The following is a 24157-nucleotide window of genomic DNA, read 5'->3' on the forward strand; positions in this document are numbered from 1 at the left end:
GATAGCGAATACATTCAATACGCTTATTTTATTCTTCCCCGAGAGATGCGATTTCAATGCGATAGCAAGAATTCGAACAGCAGAGCGTCCTTCAGATCACCAACTCGAGCATGGGTTCCTATCAGAATACCTAGAAGTTTGCCTCGGTCATAGCTTCGATGTGGAAGTCACTAATGATATGTCCGGCATGCGACTCGTGATGAACTTTGCGTATGGCTTGGATTCGATACTTGTATAATCCAAACTGCTCTCCGTCCACTATTCGCAACCGACTTCTAAGGTGGTCGTCAGTACTAACATACAACTTGATGTCATCTAAGTACATCAAGTGTGTCAGTTCGCACTCAGTACGTAGGCCATATTTAATTGTAAAACCATAACCTCTAGCATCATTCAGTAGGCATGAAAAGGGTTCAGTGCCATGCAAAACCAAAGCGGACTCAACGAATCCGCCTGGAAGACGTCCCTCCATATACGGATGGGCTGTGAGGTATTAACATCCTCAAATGAACGCACTGATAAGGTGGTATGCCACCCTTCGATAACTGTCACCAAAAACTTTATTAGGTTCGGATCAATGGGATACAGATGTAGGAAATCGATTAGCCAGGTATGCGCTACGCTATCAAAAGCCTTGGCATAATCGATATAGCGACAAAAGAGGTTTCTTTGGCCTCTTGTTGCTTGTCCTACAACTACTGGGTCGATAATTAGTTGCTCTTTGTAACCCCCAACTTGGCAGCCCTTCTGCTCCTCGGACAGAATGTTGTCGGTCTCCAGATTCGCATTGACACGCATTTGCAGAGGGTTGGTAAGCAAGTAATCGTTCTCGTGTCTGCGCGGGCCTACATCGCGCCCTTCTTAAGGATAAGGTAGGTAATCCGCGCAGTGAGGCAGGGTGGAAATTCCTCCGGCCGACTAATAGCTCTATTTATGCTGTGCGCTGTGTTTCATACCAATATCTAAACAAATTAAATTAATGATAATATATTACTATGCTTTGGGGAAATCGAATAGAACCACCCTTACGTTTATACTAGAAGCATAAAAATTTGCAATAATAGAGACTATAATATGGAGCATGATATCCCCAAATTTGATCAAAATCGCACTATTGCTGACATATTCCGGTTTCCCGACCTTACGGTAATCAAAAACATGTGTAAGTGCTCAAACATCAAAATGGAGAGTGGTTAAATTATCTGCTACTATGACAAACTGTGAATTCCACAAAAAAAAGATAATAGGTCCTTCCTTTTACATGTTCGAGTTCTAAAATCTTTTGAGCAATCAAGCTCAGATTTGCCAAATGGAGATTTGAGTATTCTCCACGATAAATCCCAAGAATGTCTATCCAGCCAATAAACCCACTCATAAAGAAGACACCGAAATCGTGTAAAAATATAATATTTTCACTTTCATAAGCAACACGTGGGCATTCAACACCTGGAAAAGCTCCCATTTATGTACCAACTGATGCGCGACGATTATTATTTACCGTATCATCCTTGGATCCACATTTCTGTGAGGTTCCGACTCTATCCTTCAAGTTGATCCCTTTTATAAGCAAAAACGGATGATACGGATGTTCCGAATAGTGTACACTGTGACTTGTCGGTAAGTTTATAAACATCAATAGACTACTCCCTATGACTAGGATAACAACAGCGGACGAAGGGATATATAACGTGACAGCACATTGTGCCAAGGATTTCAATTACAACGGCAGAGAGGCAAAATCGTGACACGTTCGAAAATCGGGGAAGGATAATAGCGCCATTTGCTTCCATCTGCAGATAATGATTTTCAAATTTTCGCCATCCTGAATATTTTCAGGAAAAGTTAGAATTTTTTTGTATGTATGTTTCCTGAAATTTTTTATGTTCGTATAAGCATTTGTTCACATGATACATGAAGGGTAATTTCGAATTCTAATTTGGTGGAAAAGCACAAGAGTCTGAGAAAAATTCAAAGTATTGCAATGATGTAAAAACGTTAACGATTACCGGCATTCAAAACTTAACATCAAATTCATTACTTATACATGGCTAACAGCTACGTATGTATGGCTGACAGCTACGTTTTGAAGCGAAATTAAGTGCACATTAACAAACAAAAAGTAATTACGCAAACGGTTTTTTTATATAGAACTTCATGGCCTTCTTTTTAAGTATTCGTTTTGAGAATGATGGGGTCCTAGGTCCGCATCAACTTAATGCTGGACCGGACCAAATGGGGAGCAACTTACTCCCTCTTTCTTGGTCCACGGACCCCTCGCTTAGGGCTTGCACCCAAACTTTTCAAAAAAGCAAGCGATGGCGAATTTATTCTTTTTAAGGTTTTGTGTAAATCAAAACCTGTCTGTCTTTTTTTCTTGAGGAGGTGGAAATCTTTTAAAGATACTAATCACAGCAACGTGTGGAATTTTTGCCCACTAAAATCCATCGCAATTTGGACAGTCGGGTGAGGTCTAGAATTTAAATCTGTTCAGGTATTGGCGATATCCTCCGTGCCCTGTGAGAAACTGGGTTATGTTATAATTAACCCCGCCGTGACGTCTCTCCAACCACTCCTTGATGGCAGGAATAAACCTGTGAGTCCATCGATTCTTCCCCGAGCGTTCCCACCGCTCTTGCCATCTATTTATGGATCTCTCCCGCTCAGCGTTCTTCGTCTGCGATGAGGGAGACATTTGGATCGTATTGTATATGTTCGCCATCTTACTTGCCAAGATGTCAATCGGCATCATTCCAGAGACGACGAATGCTGCATCATCTAAGACAGTCCTGAAGGCAGAGCATACCTCCTCCTGTAGATTGAACTCAGTTTGTTAGCGTTAACTGATATTCGCAACGCCTCCCTCCAAACCGGCACGCATAGAGCATAATTGAGGTGGCCCTGGCTATAAGTAACCTAGAGGTGTACCGTGGCCCTCCCATGTTCAGCATTATCTTCGCCAAGCCCATACTTGCAGTGGATGCCTATAATTGTTGCAACACGTGTTGCCTATAACTGAGCTTCCTGTCTATCACCACGCCCAAGTATATGATGGTCGGCTTGGAAGTTTCCGATTCTAACATAGGGCGTAATTTCTCCTGCGGCGCTTAAAGATGAGGACTGCTTCTGTTTTTCCTCGCACAAATATCAGACCAGAGCTCTCTAGCCAATTTTTAACAGCACTGATTGCTTCACCTGTGATTAACTCAGCATCTTCGAGATGCTTTCCGACAGCAGCCAGCGCTATGTCGTCAGCGTAACCCATCACCGTGACTTCCCACTGGAGGGAAAGATTAAGTACATGATGTTCCACAGTAGTGGGCCCAATACGGAGCCCTGCGGGACACCCGTGGAAACAACGTACCCCTGGGTTCATTATCGGTGTCATACCAAAGCCTCCTTTCAGGTAAATAACTATCAAGGATAGCAGCGAGATAGGCGGGAATAGCAACCCTCTCTAGGGATTTGCGTATTAGTTTCCATGTGGCAGAATTGTATACATTTTTCACGTCCATGGTTACTACTACGCAATATTTGCTGGTACCACCCTTTCCATGAAATACATCTTCGGATAAGCCAATAGCCAATTTTATGGCATCAATGGTTGATCTGGCTTTAAGGGACCCATACTACCGATCTGAAGGGCCGCCTTGGCTCTCAACAACCGGGAGTAATCAGTAATTACCCGCTCTAACATTTACCCACAATGTCCAAAAGACATATGGATCTGTATGAGGATCGTTCACCTGAAGGTTTACCAAGCTTAGGAAAAAGTACCAACTTCTGCCGCTTCCATCCCGCTGGAAATATCCCCTCGGACATGCACGCTCCGAACAACTCAGCGAACATGTCCGGTCTAGATTTCAGGGCAAGCTTAAGGGCCTTATTCGGTACCCCGTCCAGGCCTGGCGCTTTGTTGTCTCCTATTCTACCGCAGATATTCAGCAGCTCGTCTCTAGTGACTGGCGGAATTACCGTCACATTTAGAGGTGGCTGGAATGTGTCGGAGCCCTCCCCTTGTTGAGGGAATAACCCCTGGATGATTTTTAACAAAAAGGAAGGGCACGTGATCTGCGGAGATGAACTGCCTCTGAATCGTTCCATCACAAATCTATAAACACTGCTCTACGGGTTTACGTCTGCTTCTGAGCAGACCTCCTCTTTTAAGCATTTCCTCTTGCTTCGCTGGAAGGCGAGCTTGAGGGTTTTGCGGACTGCCAACCGCACTCTGAATCGTTCTTCTGGCTTCTCGATTGAAGGCTGGCGAGTTCACCATTCCACCTGTAGTTTGGTCTTCCACTGAGGAATGAGCACTTCTTAGGCATGGGCGCGTCACAAACTTGGGGATGCATTGGGCCACATGGACGGCTCTTTCCGTAAGGGCACCTTCTTTATCAGGTTTATCTAGTCACAGCTCTATGAAGGTCTGCTCGTCCAAAGCTTTTGCAGAGCAGCCTGAAATTTTTCTCGATTGCGGGCATGATGGGCCTTTGCCCAGTAGCTCGACACATACTTCAAAAAAGATTGCCTGGTGATCGCTGTGGGTGTAGCGTTCGCTGACGCACGGCTGCGGGTATGGTGGCCTTTGCCTTGTGGCTCGACACACACCTCAAAAAAGATTGCCTGATGATCCTGTGGGTGTAGCGTTCGATGACCCACCAGGGCATACCATACGCCAGCGCAAGGCTGACAAAGATCAGATCTACAACCGAACCTAACCCCCCTTTCTGAAAAGTGTTTACAGCAACCAAAACTATGCCCATCTGCCCAAAAGTTTCTAATAAACTGCGCCCCTTTGCGTTTCATTCTCTGATACCCCACTCTAGGGCCCAAGCATTGAAATCACCAGCAAGCACCTTTGGATTTCGTCCCGTTGCGTCGAGAACAAGATTATAAAGCATTTCCTCAAATTCAGACAGTGTCATTATTGGTGGGACGTAGCAGCTGTATACAATAGCACCACTTATTTTTGCCCACACAAAGCCACCAGCTGCCTAATTGGCAGTACATTGTATGACCTGTTGACCGCAAGCCTATATCACCGCTCCACCAGTCGAATCTGTGAATCATATGCCACCGTGACGGTTTCTATACAGTTTAGTGGCGACTTCCATCTCAGATTCGAACGTGGGCTGCTCAAATAAATCCTGAAATCCTACATTGATTGAGGCTTATATGAAAAAACCTCATTTTCTCATTGCAGTTGCCTTCCTAAATTTCGAACATTTACTATTTCCAGCAATATGCCGTCCCGTTTTTACTTCGCACAGGAGGCATTTGGTCCCTGTTGCACTCCCTGGAAATATGGCCCTTCTCCCCACACCTTCTGCATCGGTCAGATCGATGAATGCGAAGTGCCCAAACATGAGGCATTTAAAGCAGCTCTTTATTGAAGTTTTTTCTAGTAAACGGCAGACAACTCATCCAATTCGAACTTTTCCGGCCGCCAATAACTTCTGGACTGCTTCCGCTGGTACTCGCCGTAATTTGCCAATGTAGCTTCTCCCAATGCGTTCACAGAGGTTTTCGCCCTATGATGATAGATTCCTGCCTCATTAACTGCCCCTACGCCAAAACTGTCTAGGGTTAATACCCTCGTTTAATAGCGAAATGTAAAGGAGTTTTCTGGACGATGACCAGTTCTTAGCAAAAAGATTTCACTGAATTATGTCGAGGTTGCTTTCTCAAATGGAACAAAGGAACATTTCTAATTACGAATATGTGAACTTGCCGGTTCCATTGTTTGAAATACAATTATAACGCCTTTAATGAGCTATGAATCCCTCGTGCCTCACAACTGCATCAGGAACACAAACATACATACTTCAGCACAATGGTATCCATTAATTTTCAAGTGTTACGAATATAACAATTTCTGGTATAAACATACAACAGAAAACAAAACCAACACTTGAATGCAACAAGTCAGCAGTTTTCAGGTCCACAGACGTAGCACCATCTTTCACCCTCTCCCGGTTGCGTTTTTCGATTAAAATTGTTAAAGTCATTATGGTATGGAAAACTTTTGAGAACAATCAGAAATGTTTGTGCTTGTGGCGAGGAGGCGAAGAAAGGGAGAGTGGAAGTGGGTGCTGAACAAAAGGGCTGAAATAATTTGCACAAGTCCTTGCTTTTGAGGGTAACGGCCACAGTAGTAGCGGTTAAATTGTTCTAAACTGTTTTAAACTGTTTCTTACGACTGTGGGTTTTCTCTAATTGATTCGTGTTTTTTTTTCTTTCCAGGTCCAGTTGGGAAACAAATTAAAGGAGGATATCTGCTACGATATAAAAGTGAGTGAACTTTTTTATTTCTTCATTTTCTTGAACATTTTAGCGTTTTTCAACAACAGACAATGACCCATTTAATGGGACCCAAGGACACATTTCACTTCTATTCACTCCTTTTCTATGTAAATTTTTAATACAGTCCTGGACAATTTTCAAGCAGTTAGACTTGTTATCCTCCTTAAAAAATATTCAGAAAACTGTCAGAATCAGTCGTTGTTTCAGGCACTGAATTTCATCTTCATTGCAATTCAAATTATCCAAACTTTATCTTCCACCCATGCTTTTGGTTGCAACAAATTTATTTGCAAAACGAGTTGAAAACCGGAAGCTATGTGGTTCAGGTGTGAGAAGCTTTGTTGTAAGGATATTTTGGTAGACCACTTATTTATTTGTACTTAGCTACAAATTAGTTTTGTATTATTTTGCATGATAAAGCATGCATCTATCTCTAGGTGCAGCAAATTTGCCGGAGATACCTCCAATGGCGCCACAATTCAGCATAACTCACTCAATTATCCATAATTCGTTTAGCAATGATTCAAGCGAGCCATCGAGTAGAATTAATCCACCACCTGTAATATCGAATGCTTCCTCCCGCAGACTGCGCTGAAAAATTGGGTAGGGTAGGGTTGACAACCCCAGACGAAAACCAGCCCATTACGAAGCCACAAAAGGAGCCTCGGACTGCATTGACTATACAAGGACGAACCCGGCGACGACAATGGAATAACAATTTGCACATTTTCTCATGGCACGTGCACTCCCTGTACAGAAATGGAGCTGCCAAGCAGCTATCCGATACCCTGTCCCAATATTGGGCTGATATAACAGCGTTGCAGGAGATGCGTTGACCAGGGACCGGTTTGCTGAAGAAGAGTCGCTACACCGTATATTACAGTGGCCACAATAACCACAGCTAACAGATGTCCTGGAGATATTTAGCCCCAGTCGGAAGAAAAGTCGGAACGGACGGTTTGATAATGAATGTAAGCTAGCAACGGAACGTAAGAATGTTGCAAACCGAATAATGCTGCTTTCTCGCAGAATGCGGGTGCGATTAGAGACTTATCACGAACTTCGTCGAGCAGAGAAGCGACTAACAGACAGAAAAAGGAAGTCTGAGAGAACCAACAAGTCGATGGACTTGAAAAGTACAGGGAGCAGCCGCACTAGGCGCTAAAGTTTTACTAACAAATCAGCAGGAGGAAATCTTACATATCTCAATGATTATCCTGCCGAGACAAAGGGAAAAATGTAATTTCCGACAGAATGGTCATATTGGAGCGATGGATTGAGTACTCTGATGAACTGCGAGGCTCAACAGAAGACGACGGCAAATACTGCCACCACCAAGCATAGAAGAAACAGTCACCAGGGGCCAATGGAATTACAGCCAAATTGGTTAAATATGGATGCGAGCAATTACACCCAGCGGTTCATTACCTTATACTCAAGGTGTGAGACAAATTCAATACCTGGCAACTAGCAAAGAGGCATTGTCTGTCCCATATATAAAAAGGGAGATATCACGCGGGGCAGCTGAGTACCATCTATAAAATATTCTCCGCTTTCTTGCTAGCCCAGATAGCCCCACACGCTCAGAATATTAATGGCCCATATCAAAGAGGCTTCACTCCAGGCAAATCAAGAACAGATCAGATTTTCTCTCTGCGGCAGTGATGGAAAAACTGTTGGAATATGGACTTTAGAGCCTAGGATAGCATAGCCAGCGTAAAACTGAACACGCCATGAGAAAACTCGGTATCCCGACGAAATTAATAAGACTGACTAGGCTCAACAATATGCGAGGGCAGATAAAAGCTGCAGGATCACTCTCAAGGCCATTCGACATCAATAACGGCCTAAGACAAGGGGATAGCATATCAAGTGTACTCTTTAACCTGGCCCTGGAAAAAGTGATCCGTGATGCTGAGGTAAATGCGAGGGGTACGATCCTCTTCAAGTCCACTCAACTACTGACCTATGCTTACGATATTGACATCATGGCAAGAACGTCCCGAGACGTTCAAACTGCCTTCATCCAGGTCGAGCAGGCGGCGCGAGATCTTGGGCCTACACATCAATGAAGGCAAGACAAAACCAACCAACCAATAACATCAAACCACACTGGCCAAACGGGGTGAATAAAGATAGGAGACTACAACTTTGAGACCGTTTATAATTTCTCCTAGCTAGGGTCGAAAATCACAACTGACAACTATGGCGATGAAATCCGTGCACGTTTGTCGGCAGCCAACAGAGCCTATTTCGCTTACAAAAACTGTGCCGCTCAAAACGTCACGCCATAGGGTCAAAGCTTTTACTGTATAAGACTATGATCTTGCCAGTCCTCATGATTTCCTTGGAGGCTGGGGTTATTAGCAAGACGAACTCTTGCCCTCCGAAGAATTTTGGGGTCAGTTAGCATAGCCTACATAACGACGAAATTTATGAGCGATACCATGACCGTCCGGCTCAATAGATTGCGGTGGCCGGATCACTTAATCCGTATGAATGAGAATGATCCAGTCCAAAAGTGTATGCTAGAAAAAGAAGACGACGCAAATCCTGCCTAAGATGGAGCGATTACGTAGGTCAGGATGCCAGGCAGCTTTACGGCAACCAAATTGGTGGACTTCGGCACAAAACCGGAATGTCTGAAGACCTAGACCGGATACCGGTTGTTACACCGTTGATGATGATGATGATAATCGAAGTCATCGAAGAATTTATGCGAACTCTCCGAATCATGATCCTGTACAATAGGAGACGTGACCCTGTGAAAAGGATACTCGCGTCAGAGTCGAAAATCAACGAAGTCGACATTAAGATTTGAGAACCTTTTGACTCCATTCGGACCAAACCAATGACTGAGAAAAATAACTAACTCAATCTAGATGAGCCGACCCCACTACGGAACAGCACAAAGCCTGAAGAAAAAGAAGAAAATAGACAGGCAGTTAGACAAACGAACAATTAGACAAAAGACGGTAAAACCATTTTGACAAGGCGTTGTGAGTTAGAAAAAATAAGTATCTTAGCTTTCTTTTTGGTCTTCCTCTTGGATAAGGCTTCACAATCAATTAGTTTACCAAATTGGAAATATGTTAGAGTGAGGCAGCCGTTCTGAAGTTCAAAATATTCCATTGTTAATTTCCAAAGCTTTCAATGAATATCTTTTAGGATTTTGTATAGAAATGATCTCTCCCCCATCGGCTCTTCTAAATAAACTTTGCTATATGTTTTGTTTATATTTTCCAACCTCACAATTCATTACCTATCTACGAAACCTCTTAGATAATATCAAATGATTGCAACGAATTCATTTTTCGCCTGATATCTCTCTAATTCCAGATATATACACGTAACACGACGATAAATTGAAGGCAATTTCATATAATCACTTCGAAAAAATGACCCTTGACACATGGCAAGTTTAACCTTTCCCGTGATTGATGGCCATCATTAACTTCCGCGTGAATCTAATGGGCAGGAATGAGATTCTACCAGACGGAATCCGACAACGATGAGTTTACTCATCTATTTTCAGTGTTCAGGTTAAAGGGACTTTTAAGTTTCTGGCTATTTTTATTTTACATTTCTAAAATTATATGAAAAGTGTGAGAATAAAAGGAGAATACTTTCTTTGTTGGTGCTAAGCGGAATCAGGGAAGCTTACTAATTTGTTTTAATATACGATTTGACATATGTATGTATGTATATGAAGAACAACACAGTCGCCTATTTGAGGGATTGAATTTTACGAACAAGGGTAGAGGTTAAAAATGTTGATATGTGTCAACCAGACTGTAATTCCATTAGAAAACTAATTTATCTCTCACTTGCTTGATTACTGTCTGGTCCGATTATGCTTCAGGTTAACGTTGCACGATTGGGCAAAGCCTGAAGCCATCTTCCCACGGTGGCCGCAGGAATCTATCTTCGGCGGGCGCGAAGTATGCAGTCCTGACGAAGGCCAATCCGCCTGCTAGTCAAAGCAACAATTCGATTACACAATAAAGAGGTGCTAATAGGTCTCCTAAACACCGTGAAACAGCTTGGAACTTCGTCTGTAGTAAGTAGGCTCTGAATACTTTTGCCACCTCTGATTCCAGTTTTAATAGCTCCTGACCATGTCGCCCGGACTAGCTAGGGTAGACACAACCCTCTCTCTCAAGCCCTGGGGTCAAATTCAAAAAAGTACGGATGACGATGGAAGAAGAAAAGGTGCCGAAGCCAGACGCATCACCATATAACGAGCTACTCACATCCAGCCGAGAGCAGAACAACCAGTACAGCTGTGGCTGTGGTTGCAGCCCTGCTGTACCGCTGCTCCGACAACAAGGCTGCAGACGTACTACCGATTTTCATCCTAGTGTCGTCGAACTAGATTTATAGTTCCAGCCATAGTACTCTTTCCCTGAAACTGTCGACAAGATTGCCAGCTCCAATCAGATAGGTGGAAGAACGGGAGAACAAATACTTCGCTAAATACCAGGACATTCAACCTTTAAAACCAGCATAACGCGAAACCTACCACCTTCAGGAGCAATCAGCCTCAGGAAATAATCAACAGGAAAACAATAGGAATCTCACTTCGAATTTATTATTAACACAAACTTATCAGTGTGGAGTAATACACCAACCTTGAATTTCCCTAGCTCCCAGAATTGTCACGGGGATAGGAGGAGGTCATTGATGTTACCCTACTAACTGACAGTGGCACTGAGAAGACATATTTTCTAATGTGAATTTCGCTGCAGAGGTTTCCTATCTTTCTGGAGATCCGTGGATAATTGACTGGAGGAATTTTGCTCAGACTATCAAGACTAAACCTTCTTGCGCTCAGAACGGTAACATTATGGGAACAGATGAAACAGAGAGAAAGATTGCGACTATGGAGAAGGTATTCGAATTAGCGTTTAGAATCCCATGCCCGTACTGTATCCGTCTGAAGAAACCCAGCTGACCTTAAGGCAAACTTTATGCTCGAACAATGGGACATCAAACTGTGATCTGACTGTGAGATTTCGTTTAACACCCGCCAGTTTTTGATTGCTAGGTTATGTATCCCACTTCTGACACATCCCACCTTTTCAGGCAATAAATAGCTTCTCCTCCAGAATTATATTTGTTACTCCCCTATCACAACCTATCAAGGAGTTCAAGACCACTGCTTTCTACAAACGCTGCCAGATCCTTAGTACGCAAACGGAGGATACAAAAATTGGGCAATTATACAAAGGCAACTATCGCGCTTCCTGTCTTAACTTGGTATTGCACAATGACCGCAACTAGATGCTGGCAAAAGAATTGTATCTGCATGGTTGCTTCCACTAATTTTGACATTAGGACACAACCTCTCGGTCTTATGGAGCTTGCGTTGTAAAAGATTCTAGTTTTATTAAATGATCCAATACCAAAGATTTTTTTAAATCGAACCCATGACTTTTGCGCCAAAAATACTATAGATTAGGGAAGTCCTGTAGCTTCGTTGGCCTTGCTGCCAACAAAAAAAGAAAGGCTTCAACATGTTACAGGTTGATCTGACCAACCTCCATATTTTATGGCGTAAACTCTCTAGCTTGTCTAGCTTCCCTTTTCTGTTTGTTTCGTTAAAGGTATAGGTGAAGGTACTAAAAAGTAGGATCTGTCAGTAGTGTGAATCCCATACGTGTTTTCTGCCAATGTACGCATTATCCTCCATGCGCAGATCCCTGGTCGTTGTTCTTCACCCTCTAAATAAAAAAAATGCACATCAATTTCGTGGGATTTTAATATTTTCAGGAAAAATTGGAGCGTCATATGGTGAATGTCCTTGAAAACCTCAATGGCCTTCTGGCCCAAATCTTAAACTCTCTATATATGTGGATTTGTCTTTCCTGGTATTGACAAGCGTTACCCTCCAGTATTTGACATCAATACCCCCCCCCCCCGCTTCCTTGCTTCGATTTTCTACGGACATTTCCACCATTCATAGTGCAGCCCCTTCCATGTCCTTAATCACAACGAACTTCGCCTTCTTGGACAGGGCCCTCCTCTTCGCTCGATTGGAACCTTCCTAGGTTTCATTCCACATAACTACCTTTCCTTTCTTCTGCTCCTCGTAGTAATAATGCAGGAGACGGGTTTTACGGGGATAATATTGCCATTGTTTCCCTCTCTTATAATTTTAGATTTCCTTCTGTTGAGTCTTTTTCTTACAGTTTGTGGTCGATTTAAGTAGTAGACGGGTCATCCGTAGTCGGATTTCCAATTTTTTCCATCATGAGGGTTTCCTTTCTGGCTGGCTGCGCAGTAATCACTTTCCATTTAAGTTGACAACATGCATTCCACAAATTTTTCCAAGAAAACACATGAATCTGGTGAGGCCTTCAAAATTTGTACCTACGCCGCTGGAGGAGGGTAGAATACAAGCATAAATAGGAAACATCATAAAGGAAAGTTTGATGGAAATCCTAATATTACTGGTAAAGTTACTAAAAATCAAAGTTATCCTTACTGCCCCCTAACAGATGAAATATTAGTATCACATCGAATTAACTATCAAAGGAAGAATGAACATTCAACGTATATACACTACGATCTGTTTAAATGGAATAATTATGTATCCATTTCTTGGGAGTGGGGATATAGGGATTGTTCCACCACTAAGTGTGGCGATATCTGGAGAAATCGGACCCCAGAAGGCGAGATTTTTCGTGAAGATGGGGGAAAGTTGTGAGCCTCGGGAAGTCCACACTGAATGTAGGAGCCTTTTCAGCTAGCGGTGGTTTTCACAGAAAACAATTATGTCTACAAATATAGAGATTAGCCAAATTAATCTGCAGCATACCAAACCCTCTTTCTATCCACTCGCAAAGTCACAGGACTGTCCTTATATGTATATTTCTAGTTAAAAGGCCATGGGTTTACTTAAAAAAAATGGGGTATTGGATTAGTCAAGGGGACCATGTACTTCTTCGATGAGAGATCTCCAAAACCGAGAGCTTGCGTCTGATGTCAAAAGGACCTTGTTGGGGTCGACTTACAACATCAGGTTATTGGCAAGAGGAGAAACGTCATAGTTTCCTTTGTTTATTTATCCTATGATCCTTTGTGTCCTCTGCCGACGCAAAAACTAAAGGATTTGGTAGCGTATGCAGAATCAAATGGCCTTGAACTTTTAAAAGTTCTGATGCGAACGGTCAGCATATTTATTGGTGGAAGTGCAATCCTAAAGGAAAGAAGCTATTTTATTTGATCACTTCAGCTGGTCTGATGATTGCGAGCATAGGGTGCACCCCGTGGCGCCAAGAAGCAGTGAACTAATTGACCTAACAATCTACACTTCAAAATTGTTAAAGCTGGTTAGAGACTGACGAGTACTGGATGAACTCTCACTCTCAGACAATTTAGCCTGACTCTTTCAGGCGAACAGTTTGTCAAACAAAGAAGGAATCCTAGGAAAACGGGTTGGACAAAATACAATGAACTTCTTGGCTACAAAACGGAGACCCCTTTGCCGATGGAAAATAATAAAGATTGGAAACTCTGAATTGCCCACTTTTAGATTGATTTAAAGAGACTTATCCTATTTCCCGAGGGTAGCGGTAAAAAGGTTCCATGGTGAAACCGAAAACAGACTCAGGAAATGAACCACATGACTTCTAAATCGTGCTTGCACAGCATGAATATAAGAGACTCGTAAAACGTTAGAGTTTAGTCCATATAAACTCTCTTGAAAGTACACCACCCGGGAGAATAAGTTTCAGGAGTGGGAGGAAGAGAATTGGTGGTTACTGCAAAACTTTCAATACGAAGGTGTTGCAAGAGGAATTGGGAGACTGCGGGAGTGGCTGTTACCAATAAAATTAAACACCTCAAAGCACCTGCGATGGATAACATCTATCCAGTGATGCTAAAGGAGTGTAGAGAGCACTTAGAGCAACTTTTTAGAACTATTTTTCGAGAGTGCCTCGCTCTGGGCTATGCATACCTCTTAGCGGAAGGTTAAGTTAGTCTTCATACCTAAGCCTGGGGAAGATGACTATCCACGTCAAAAGAACTTCATACAAATCAGCTTAATATCATTTTCGGTGAAATGTCTGGGGAGACCGGTTGAGCATCACATTCGCGAGAAGGCGCAAAGGTAGCACCCACTAAATGAAAACCAACACTTTTAACAGCGTGGAATGTTCTGTGAGTCTGCTCTTCATGCTTTGGTTTCAAAGATAGAGGACACATTTCTTAAAGGTGAGTACGCAATGGGTGTGCGCCATCGATTTACTACTATCCGAACTGCAAAATCTATCAATACACGTTTAAGCTTATGCGAATGACTTGGCTGTCCTAATTGTTCTTCGATATCTCGGAAGGGTGTGTAGAAGTACACAACTGTGAAGATGAATTTTTGCCTCAACTTGAGGACTTAGGTCGCAGCTAGTAATATGGATAAATCTTGCTATCATTAGGCCGATGTTCGCTTATGCATCCGCAGTGTGGTGGGTTAAGGCAAAACCGAAAAAAAAAAACGCTTTAAACTAGTCCCACAGCAAAAAACTGTGTGTCTGGTTGTTACCGGTGGTACTTTGGATATATGTATCTTCGGGCTGCAACCCCAATTTTTTCTGCTATGACCTGCAAGTCATTCGATCATAACATTAGAGCCCTCTTGGCTCTCCAACATGTGTTTTCCAGAGTAATTTTTGGTCTAGTATAATTCCCGAATATTTGACCTCTGAATTTTCTGACGCTGTTCCGTTTTGCTTCCCTGATCACGTTTCTATACGCAGCCAGTGCAGTCCCCGGTTTGTTTTGCCCGGTTGAAGAGATTTCGCACCTCTGTTCTCATTCTGGCCAGGTCCCTGTTCCACCATGGTACATTACTTGATGACTTAACACTCTTAGCCGGACAACTCGCCTCATATGAGTCAATGACAACTGTGTTGAGGTTTTCCACCACTGTTTCTAGTTCCAGTTCGCTCCTGAAGACACCGCTCCCTTGAAGTTGAGCCATGTTGTTGCTCAAGTGCGTTGAATAGGATTCCTAATCCGTTCTCCTGAGATTCCTTATTATTCTTTTTATGCTGAATCTTACTATTCTGTGATCAGACATAGAGGGCTCATTCGACACCCTCCAATCCCTCACCAGCGCGTTCATTAAAGTATTTCCTAAAGTTATGTCTAGTACCTCCTGTGTAGTGCTGGTCACAAATGTTAGAATGTTCTCCAAGTTATACATATATTTCTAATTTATTGCTAAGAATAAATTCGATTCTTGTCGCTACTTCCTCAGACTTCGTGATGGGCGTTGGTAATGGAAATGGTAACGCCCTCTTCTCACACTCTGGTACCCATTTGATTCCCACGAGTATGGGGGGCGGGGTCTGTAGCCCCTGTAGCACGATAAGACTGAGGCGACCAGGTATCAGTGTGGCTCCGCTCGAATACAGTCAGTTATCCCCGACTGCAAGCTATTCACTGGGCACGGTTTGCATGACACCCTGGATTGGGGAGGTGTTTTTCGACTTCCCAGTCTAGATCCATCGCGGTTTGTTAATAGTAGGGTCACCTCGTACAGGGTGTGCTTACCACCAATCATTAACGGTCTCGGTAGAAGCTTAGCCCCTGAAAAGCCGCACATCGCCCTAGAGGAGAGACAGCTCATCCTCAGAGAGAGATAGGTTGGCCTCAGGGAAGCTATATTCCGCGTCAGTCTATCCTGCAGAACACTGCTTGACCCAAACTGGAAGAGTTATTGGGAGAACTGAACTGAATCTAGTTTTCGCAATACCTCCTAGGTAGAAGATATGAAGTATACTTAAAGTAAAGAAAATTGGAATGGACTAGAAGAATGCGTCTCAGGATATAGTGACATGTTCTACACGAATGGCTCAAAAACAAAATAGGGTTCTGGAGTGTACTACTTGTATAAAAACCAGAAGTCTTTCAGGCTGAAGTGAATATAATCCTAAGGGCGGCAATTTGGATTATTGACGAGCGGTTGAAAGGCAGGCGCATCGTAATCTGTACCATTAGTCAAGCTACATTGAAGGGGTTGTGCAGCTCTTTGATCGGTTCAAAACTAGTGCAGGAAGATAGAAACCGATTGAAGTCTGTTTATCGAGTGTGTATTGTAAATATTGTTTAGAGGGAAATTAAATCTCGAATGCTTCAGTAAATGAGGATTCAATTTCCCCCATACCGGGACCAGAACCAGCAATTGAACTGTCACTAGCATTGGCTAATGCTGCTATCAAAAATAGGGGAGAAACTTCCCATTTTGGCAGGTGGCAAACCCTTAATGCTGCTGGACACACCAAACTTTTTCTGTCAGAACCAAACAAATATACGACAAAGTTTATCCTGTCGAAAACCAGGAAGACTTGCAGAATTATATGGGCATTCTGATGGGCCATATTTCACTAGTTGGGCACATGGTCAGAATAGGAATTCTCCAAGATGATACATTCCATCCTGTAATGAGAAAGGGAATCCACCAAACATTTTCTATGTGAGTGCCTCGCCTATAGATGCATCAGCCATCAGATTTTTGATGCTGATATGCTACAACTGCAGCAACTAGCATCATATTCACTAACGGAAATCCTGCGATACATAAACGAATCCGGGATATTCCGTTAGACGGAGGAGTCGAGTCCTGAGCGCTCCCCTACTTCATACAAAGAAACACCTCAGAACTTTCCATACCTGAAACGCCGGACTTCCGATTTCCGACTTGTTGGTTTTTTGATTGAAAATCATAAACTTGTAAGGATGGGGAGTTAAAGATAGGTTAAAGGTTCACTGGTTGTCAAAATACAAATTCATTAATATTTTTGCAGAAATAATTACAGCTAAAAGCTTAACAATATGAACTTCTCCAAAAAAAAGTGAAGTATTAAGGGATTATGAGGATATATGGAAAAGGTGTTGTGTGACAGTATGTGGGCGATTAAGGTATGGGGCCATTACACGTCAGTGAAACAATGTAACAATTATGAGCATCCAAGGCACAATTTCATTTCATTCCTCTGTACTTTTGACTGTCGTATTATTTCGTTGCCTACCAAGCAAACCTGTTTCCATATATAAACAGAAAATGCATGTCACAAATTTCAATTCCTCCTTAATGAAAACAATAAACTTCATTCGATCAAAATGCTTCCTTTCTTTCAGAGCACCTCCTATGGAACCGTTGGTCGGAAGAGTGGGTGGTTCTTTACGATGACTCGACAATGGCCTGGTTTACGGTAAGTTAATTTCTATTTGTTCCCTTTTTCCTCTCAACATCACTTAATCAATCCGTTCAAGTATATAAAAGGATAAAGCACTTTTCACGCATTGTCTCGATTTTCCTATTAACTCTGAGAAAATTCCAGGAACGAGGGCGTTCGTCACCGGCTGGAAAAATTCTCGTCAAAGAAGCGCCTGAGATGCTAGCAATTGCACATTGGACTGGACAAATACCAAAAAGGCCTCCACTTCCAGATGGTTGCAAAGTTACTCAACTGATAGCATTGGGATCAAGAAGGAAAAGGTCAAAAGTCTATTGGATGCTGGCGAAATCGGAGCAAGAAGTCAGGTAAATGAAGGACAGCATAAAATGTATAGAATGAAATGAAAGCACGCAGCAAACATTTTTTCATGGTGCCTTGCTATATGTGTGGAAGTTTGAAAGAGGGTTTCATGTTGGTTGGGTTTTGTTTAAGACGGCTATTACCTTTGAAGTGAAATTTAAATCAGCAACATGGAGTTAATAGTCGACGGACTATTGCTGGCTTTCATACGCCTTTTGAGCATTAAAACATAAATTTAGAAAGCTTAGCAATTACTAGACAGAAACGTATTAATGTATTAATCGTTGCACTTACATATATACTCACTCCTTTAAAATTTAAGAAGACCATAATAAATTAAACCGCAATAGTAAGATATTCGTACATATATGGGAACACCTTCCACGCCTTCTCACGTACTATATTTCAATTTTGCGGCAAAATGTAAATCATCTTCCACTTTTGCCTATTCACACTGCGTTCGAAATTCCCTGCCGTACCGTAGAGAGCTGTATTCCGCAGGACCCAGATTCATCCTTTTCGCCTTTTTCTAATGTAACAGAGCGCAATCATCTTCACTTCCGCACATTCTTATCCGGCAAAAACCAACCCCCATATAACCTAAGGACACATTACAGTGCCGTTTTCTTACATAAATTTTACTCAAATAACATAATGAAATGTACTAACACGAATGAACACAAAAACATAAAAATCGTTTGTACATGGACAGGATATGTTCTCCTTGCTTACTCATGTAATTGAATTTTCTTAGTGTAAATATTTTCTAGACCAGCAACGAATATGTACACGTACGTTTGCTAATATGTAATTATTTTATTGTAATCTGTGCACCAAAACTGTCGAGGTGGAAAACAAAACAACAAGACATGTAATATTATTTATAGCCTTTGTTAGATTGTTTTGGAATCTGCAGCTGTTTAACGTTCTCCTGCTGTCTGTTTAGATTGTTGTCATAAATCCTCATGTGGATTTAAAAATGAGTGGGTGGGTCTGTTCTGCGGAAACTTCAGTTATTGGTAGAAGTACTTCTACGAGTAATTCATGAAGCCCAGGGGCCTTCTGTACTTTTATTTGAAGGAACAGTTCGCATCGGCATGTTGCGGTGACGCCATTAGATCTGATAGCGTTGCGAATTTTGGTGAAGTGTTCCATTCACCTTTAATAATGCTCATTACTGTGGATGAAAAGTCTACCCTTAACGACCCAAGTTTTTCGTGAAACGACATACGATGTGGAAACCATTCTTATTTGTGGTAACTTCTGCTTTTCTGTTCAGTGCAATGGTAAATTTGCATGTTGCAGGATACGCTCCAAGTCGTGGGTGTTGTCCAAATATTCGGGCTTAAATCTATCACGTTCATTCCCCCCCCAACGATCATCAGAGTTCTTCTTATTGCTTCGTCAACTCGCTTCCAGGTATCCGCAGGCATAGAGTCACTATGGTGCAGCTACGCAACACGCTAGCGAAGGTAACAATCAAGGGATAATCTCTCTTGTTACACATACCCAGATGTCAACTCATAAATTGGCCACAGACTGCAATGTTTTCAATATAATTAGATGTTCTGTAGTGTCCGCAACTTCGCAGCAAATTCATCATTTTGTTCGCTTCGCCCTGTTACAAGTTGACAAGAACTTCATTTTCCTCCTAAGCAGCGTATTTCCTTTTTCTCCCTCCATCCTTTCAATTGTGTCCGGATGGCTCAAGTGGTTAGAGCGCTGGGCTGTCGTAGCGGAAGGTCGCGGTTCAAATCTCGCTGGGGGCAGAGGAATTTGTTATCGTGATTGGATGTCGGACACCAGTCGATTAAGCTGTGAATGAGTACCTGAGTCAAATCAGGGTAATAATCTCGGGCGAGCGCAATGCTGACCACATTGCCTCCCACAGTGTACTGTGGTGTACCGTTACGGTCTTGAATGAAGTGCTCTAACACACTTCAAGGCCTAGATCCAATATGGATTGTTGCGCCAACGATTATTATTATTATTATCCTTTCAATTCTTTATTTCCCATTCCGAGATTCAAAAATTAACATTCTTAAAGGAGTCATCTCAGAGGGGATCAGAGGAATCGATTTTTTTGCCATCATTTGTATCTAGATATCTTCTTTTCTTTCTCCAGCTTTTGCCCCGTTCGCAAGCGGGGTGGACTCGCCATGATTCGTTGCGCAATTTTGTTTTATCAAAAGCCTTATCTGGATGCAATCGCGAGGCTGTCAAATCCCCATCCAGCGTATCAAGTCACGGTTGTTTCGGCCGGCCTTTTCTGGCTTAGCATCGATTTCGATGTTCAGACCAATCTTGACAGGTGAATTCTCGTTAACACGAATTGCGTGACCAAACCATCGAAGACGCCTCTCTCGCAGTTTTTCCACGATTGGTGCAACTCCATATCGATCGCGGATATCCTCATTTCGGATGTGATTGAAGCGTATCACGCCACTTGTCCAACGTAACATCTTCGTCTCCAATACTGCAAAACATTTCATTTCATTTCATTTATTTACTCATAGTGACTTACAACTAGACAATGATTACTTAATGCTAGCTTAATAACGGCTAATAGATCAACCCGACCTTCTCTGTAATCTACTTTACTGTGTATATTTTTATTTATACATCGATCTTGACAATTTATAATAGAACTTGGTATTTTCAAACTGCGCCCGCACTAAAGGCGCGAGAAGGTGAAATTTTACTTACTTAACCTAGTTACATATAACTTAACCTAACTTATTTTAACTTAACCTAATTCAATCTAACTTAATCTAACATAATTAATCCTTAACTAATATTTACAATAAGCACATTACAATTTCCTGTGCTTATCCTCTATCCACCCCTACCAGGCAAGGAGTTTCAAAAAGGGTTAGGATTTTGGGTCTTAGAGATGAACTCACGATTTGGTAGGGCCTTAAGAATGTGGCCAATGGGGAGGTTTTACCCTGTTGGTAGAGATGCCGAATTAATGGGTTGGGGTGGTCCTCCGTTCTTTCGAAAAACCTTTCCATTATTGTGAGAACGTGTTCTCGAAGTGGTTTGACTTTGGCTCGCCTGTACACTTCGGCGTTTTTGCCGATCTTTTTTGTTTTCCAGTTGTAAGACAAGCCTGTGCAATGTCTAAGGATTCGGCGTTCGAATGACTCGCATTTTGCCATTGCTTGGTTGGAGCAAGAGATCCAAGTTGGTGCTCCGTAACAGATAACAGGTCTTATAAGGGCCTTATACAGGGTCAGTTTGGTTTTGGTGCTGAGACCTACTGTCTTGCGAAGAAGATAGTAGATGCTAATGACTGCACCGCATGCCTTGCTGATAGCGAGCTGAAGGTGGGGTTTAAACTTGAGGAGTTCATGCAGGGTTACTCCCAAGTATTTGATCGAAGTAGATCTGCTCACTGTGGTGTTCCCGATTTTCATTTTCAAGCGTTTAGCTTTCCTATGGATGCCTCTAGAACCTAAGTATCTAGATTTTCTCCTAAAGGTGCAGATCTGCGTTTTTCCCTCATTAATCTTGATTCCCCAACTACGGTAGTACCTGCAGAGATTTACAATGTATTTCTCAACCGCTTTGGCTGCCCTGTTGGGGTGGAGGTTCGAAGCGAAGATAAGCGTGTCATCGGCAAATTGGATCAGTTCAACGCCGTCATCGGGGATCGGAACGTCAGCCGTGAAGATATTGTAAAAGGTTGGCCCAGAAATGGATCCTTGCGGTACACCCGACGTTACCGGCAAGAGATTGGAGAATTCATTCCCCACGCTGACATAAAAGTGCCTATCTTCGAAGAAACTTAACGCAAGTCTAATTATCGGGACAGGGAAGTCATTATCTATTAATTTGTATATAAGTCCGTTTACCCACACGGAGTCGAGGGCCTTTTCCAAATCTAACGCACATGCTACTGTGGGTTTATTGTTGACGTTAAGTCTTGAGACGACAGTGTCGTGTAGGTAGCTCAGCGCGTGCTGGGTTCCGTGTTTAGAGCGGAATCCGAACTGGTGGTCAGGGATAACTTTGTTGAGATTACAATGCTGGACTAGCCCAATTGTCCATGCTTTCTCAAACAGTTTGCCAAGGTTGGATAATAGGGAAATGGGCCTGAAATTGCTTGGCTCGTTGGAGGTTCCTTTCTTCCAGATCGCAATAATTTTTGCAACTTTCCATGTGGATGGAAAGTAGCCGTTATTAATACAGTTGTTGAAAACTGCTAATAAAAACTTCAGTGAGGCTCTGGGGAGGTTCTTAATGACAAAGTTCGGGATTTCATCAGGCCCGGCTGACCTTTTACCGTTGAGGTTTCTGGTTAAGTCGGTGAGTTGAGGTAAACTCAGAAAATGTTGCGATTCCGATGGCTTGACTGAGGTGTTGGCTTTGGTGAATTTTGTTAGCTTCTTGGAGCTCTCAGAGACGAAGGCCTTGATTGTTGAATCAACAATCGACGATATAGCCGGGTTGTTTTGAGGCGGAGGGGAATTGAGCTGAGTCTCAAAAGATTCCGCGAGAACTTGCGCTTTCATAGCGTCACTGCAGATGTGCTCCCCGTTCTTGAAAAGAGCGATATTGCTGGACTTATGTTTGCCGGTTAGCCTGTTTATATGCTGAAACATATCTGGGCCGGGCTTAATATCTGCTAGTTTCCTTGTCAGTTCTTTGTTGCGGAAATTCGCCACTCTTTGCCGAATTATTGTACTCAGACAATTAATCCGGGAAAGTAATGCTTTATACTCAGCATTAACTTTATTTCCGAGTTTGTGGAAAAATGGAAAAATGTGGAGTTTCCTACGCCATATTTGCATGACTTTCATGTGGAGCATGATATCGTGAGGGACTGAGTTATATTGTAATTCGTCGACTTTGATAAGCCTTGTGTTTCTGCGTGTAGCAGTATTAATGGCATCTGTGGCCAAGGTGATGGCTTCGTCGATCTCCATGTCTGATTGATTGCGGTCAGTTGCGAGTTTTTTCAAGTTGAGCCTTGGTGCAAGGTCTGCCTTGAATTTGTCCCAGCCAGTGTGGGCGAAGGACCTTACGGTGGTCATCATTCGCTTTCGCAGTTGGGAGGACGAGGACAGTTTAAGTTATACTGCGAAATGGTCAGACATGCCTGGTAGAGTAGTGCACGATATCACTTGAAAGTTCAGGGAAGTTTCCTCAGATAGGAGGAAGTAGTCAATGGTTGATTGACTACTGGGTCTTGTCGGAGTATCTGGCAAGACCAAATCGACATAGGCTGGCGAGTAAGGGTCTTGGATCCATTTAAGCAGGGTTTCCCCATTTCTATTGACTGCCGTATCGCCCCAGGAGGTGTGCCTAGAGTTGAAGTCGCCACCGAAAATGAGGTACTTGTACTTTAACTGGAGGTTGCCCAAGATATTAAGATCTTGTCCCAGTTGCTCATTTAGACAGTTGCATTTGATGTAGACGGAAACTACCAAAATCCGTCTACCATCAGTAGTTTTTACTATTGCCGCCGCAGCGGAAGAGGTGAGCAGGTTTCGTATAACGACTTCCTCGAATTCATAGTCTTTTCTGACTAAAAGGGCAGCGCCAGTGTTGTTGTCGTTCCGGATAATATTATACCCGGTGAATTGCACATTATGCCTGCTATTGAGATGAGTTTCTGAAACGCAGTATAGGTCTGCTTTCAGACTGTCTATCAACACTTGGGCAGTGGCACGTTGGGCGTGTGAGATCAGGGACGCGGAGTTAAAGGTGACGATATTTAACTCCATAGGTTCATTATAAGTTTTATTGCAGCGAATTGCCGCTGCTCGTTGGTGGAGGCCGTCGCGAGGGATTGCACCAATTCCCGGAAGGCGTTTGGTGCGGGGGTGGGAGCAGGTTGTGCTGCCACTCTTGGTAAAGAGTTCCTGGCAGCTTGCGCGTACGATACGCTGGGTCTGGCCAAGCTTTGTGACAGTTGTGTCACTGCATGCTTGGCTCGGGAGCTTTCATTAGCTCTTCTTTGCTTGGCAGCTTCCTTCCTGGCTACCATTTCTTTATAAGCTGGGCACCCGCGATAACTCGCTGGGTGGCCTGCTTGACCGCAGTTACAACAGTGCACTCCCTCTGTTGCTGTCCTCGTGCATTCCCCACGAGGGTGTGTCTTCGTGCACCTGACACATCTGTGTACAATAGTACAGTTTTGCGCAATATGTCCAAAGTTTTGGCAGTTGTAACACTGCACTTCTTCAAAGCTCATGACTTTCTGCCAGGAGATCTTTTGATGAAGGATGTATTTAACCTTCATCACTTCTGTGAGCTCTTGAGAGGGCTCGAACGTGGCGATAAATAGTCCCGATTGAGATTTC

The 24157-nt window shown here is 42.9% G+C and overlaps 1 protein-coding gene across 2 annotated transcripts in view; it reads left to right on the top strand.

The window, feature by feature from the left end:
• Positions 1 to 24157, top strand: part of LOC119653214 — a 157916-nt gene that overhangs the window by 56343 nt on the left and 77416 nt on the right. For both annotated transcript variants that reach the window (XR_005249657.1, XM_038057784.1), the window contains exons 2-4: positions 6241 to 6288; positions 17446 to 17519; positions 17649 to 17851. Coding sequence is in view for 1 of the 2 variants with exons in the window: in XM_038057784.1 (XP_037913712.1) it covers positions 6241 to 6288; positions 17446 to 17519; positions 17649 to 17851 (325 nt within the window). In the remaining variant the exon portion in view is untranslated. The remainder of the gene's footprint in view (positions 1 to 6240; positions 6289 to 17445; positions 17520 to 17648; positions 17852 to 24157) is intronic.

This window comes from Hermetia illucens, chromosome 3 (genome assembly GCF_905115235.1).
Source record: "Hermetia illucens chromosome 3, iHerIll2.2.curated.20191125, whole genome shotgun sequence".
NCBI lineage: Eukaryota > Metazoa > Arthropoda > Insecta > Diptera > Stratiomyidae > Hermetia > Hermetia illucens.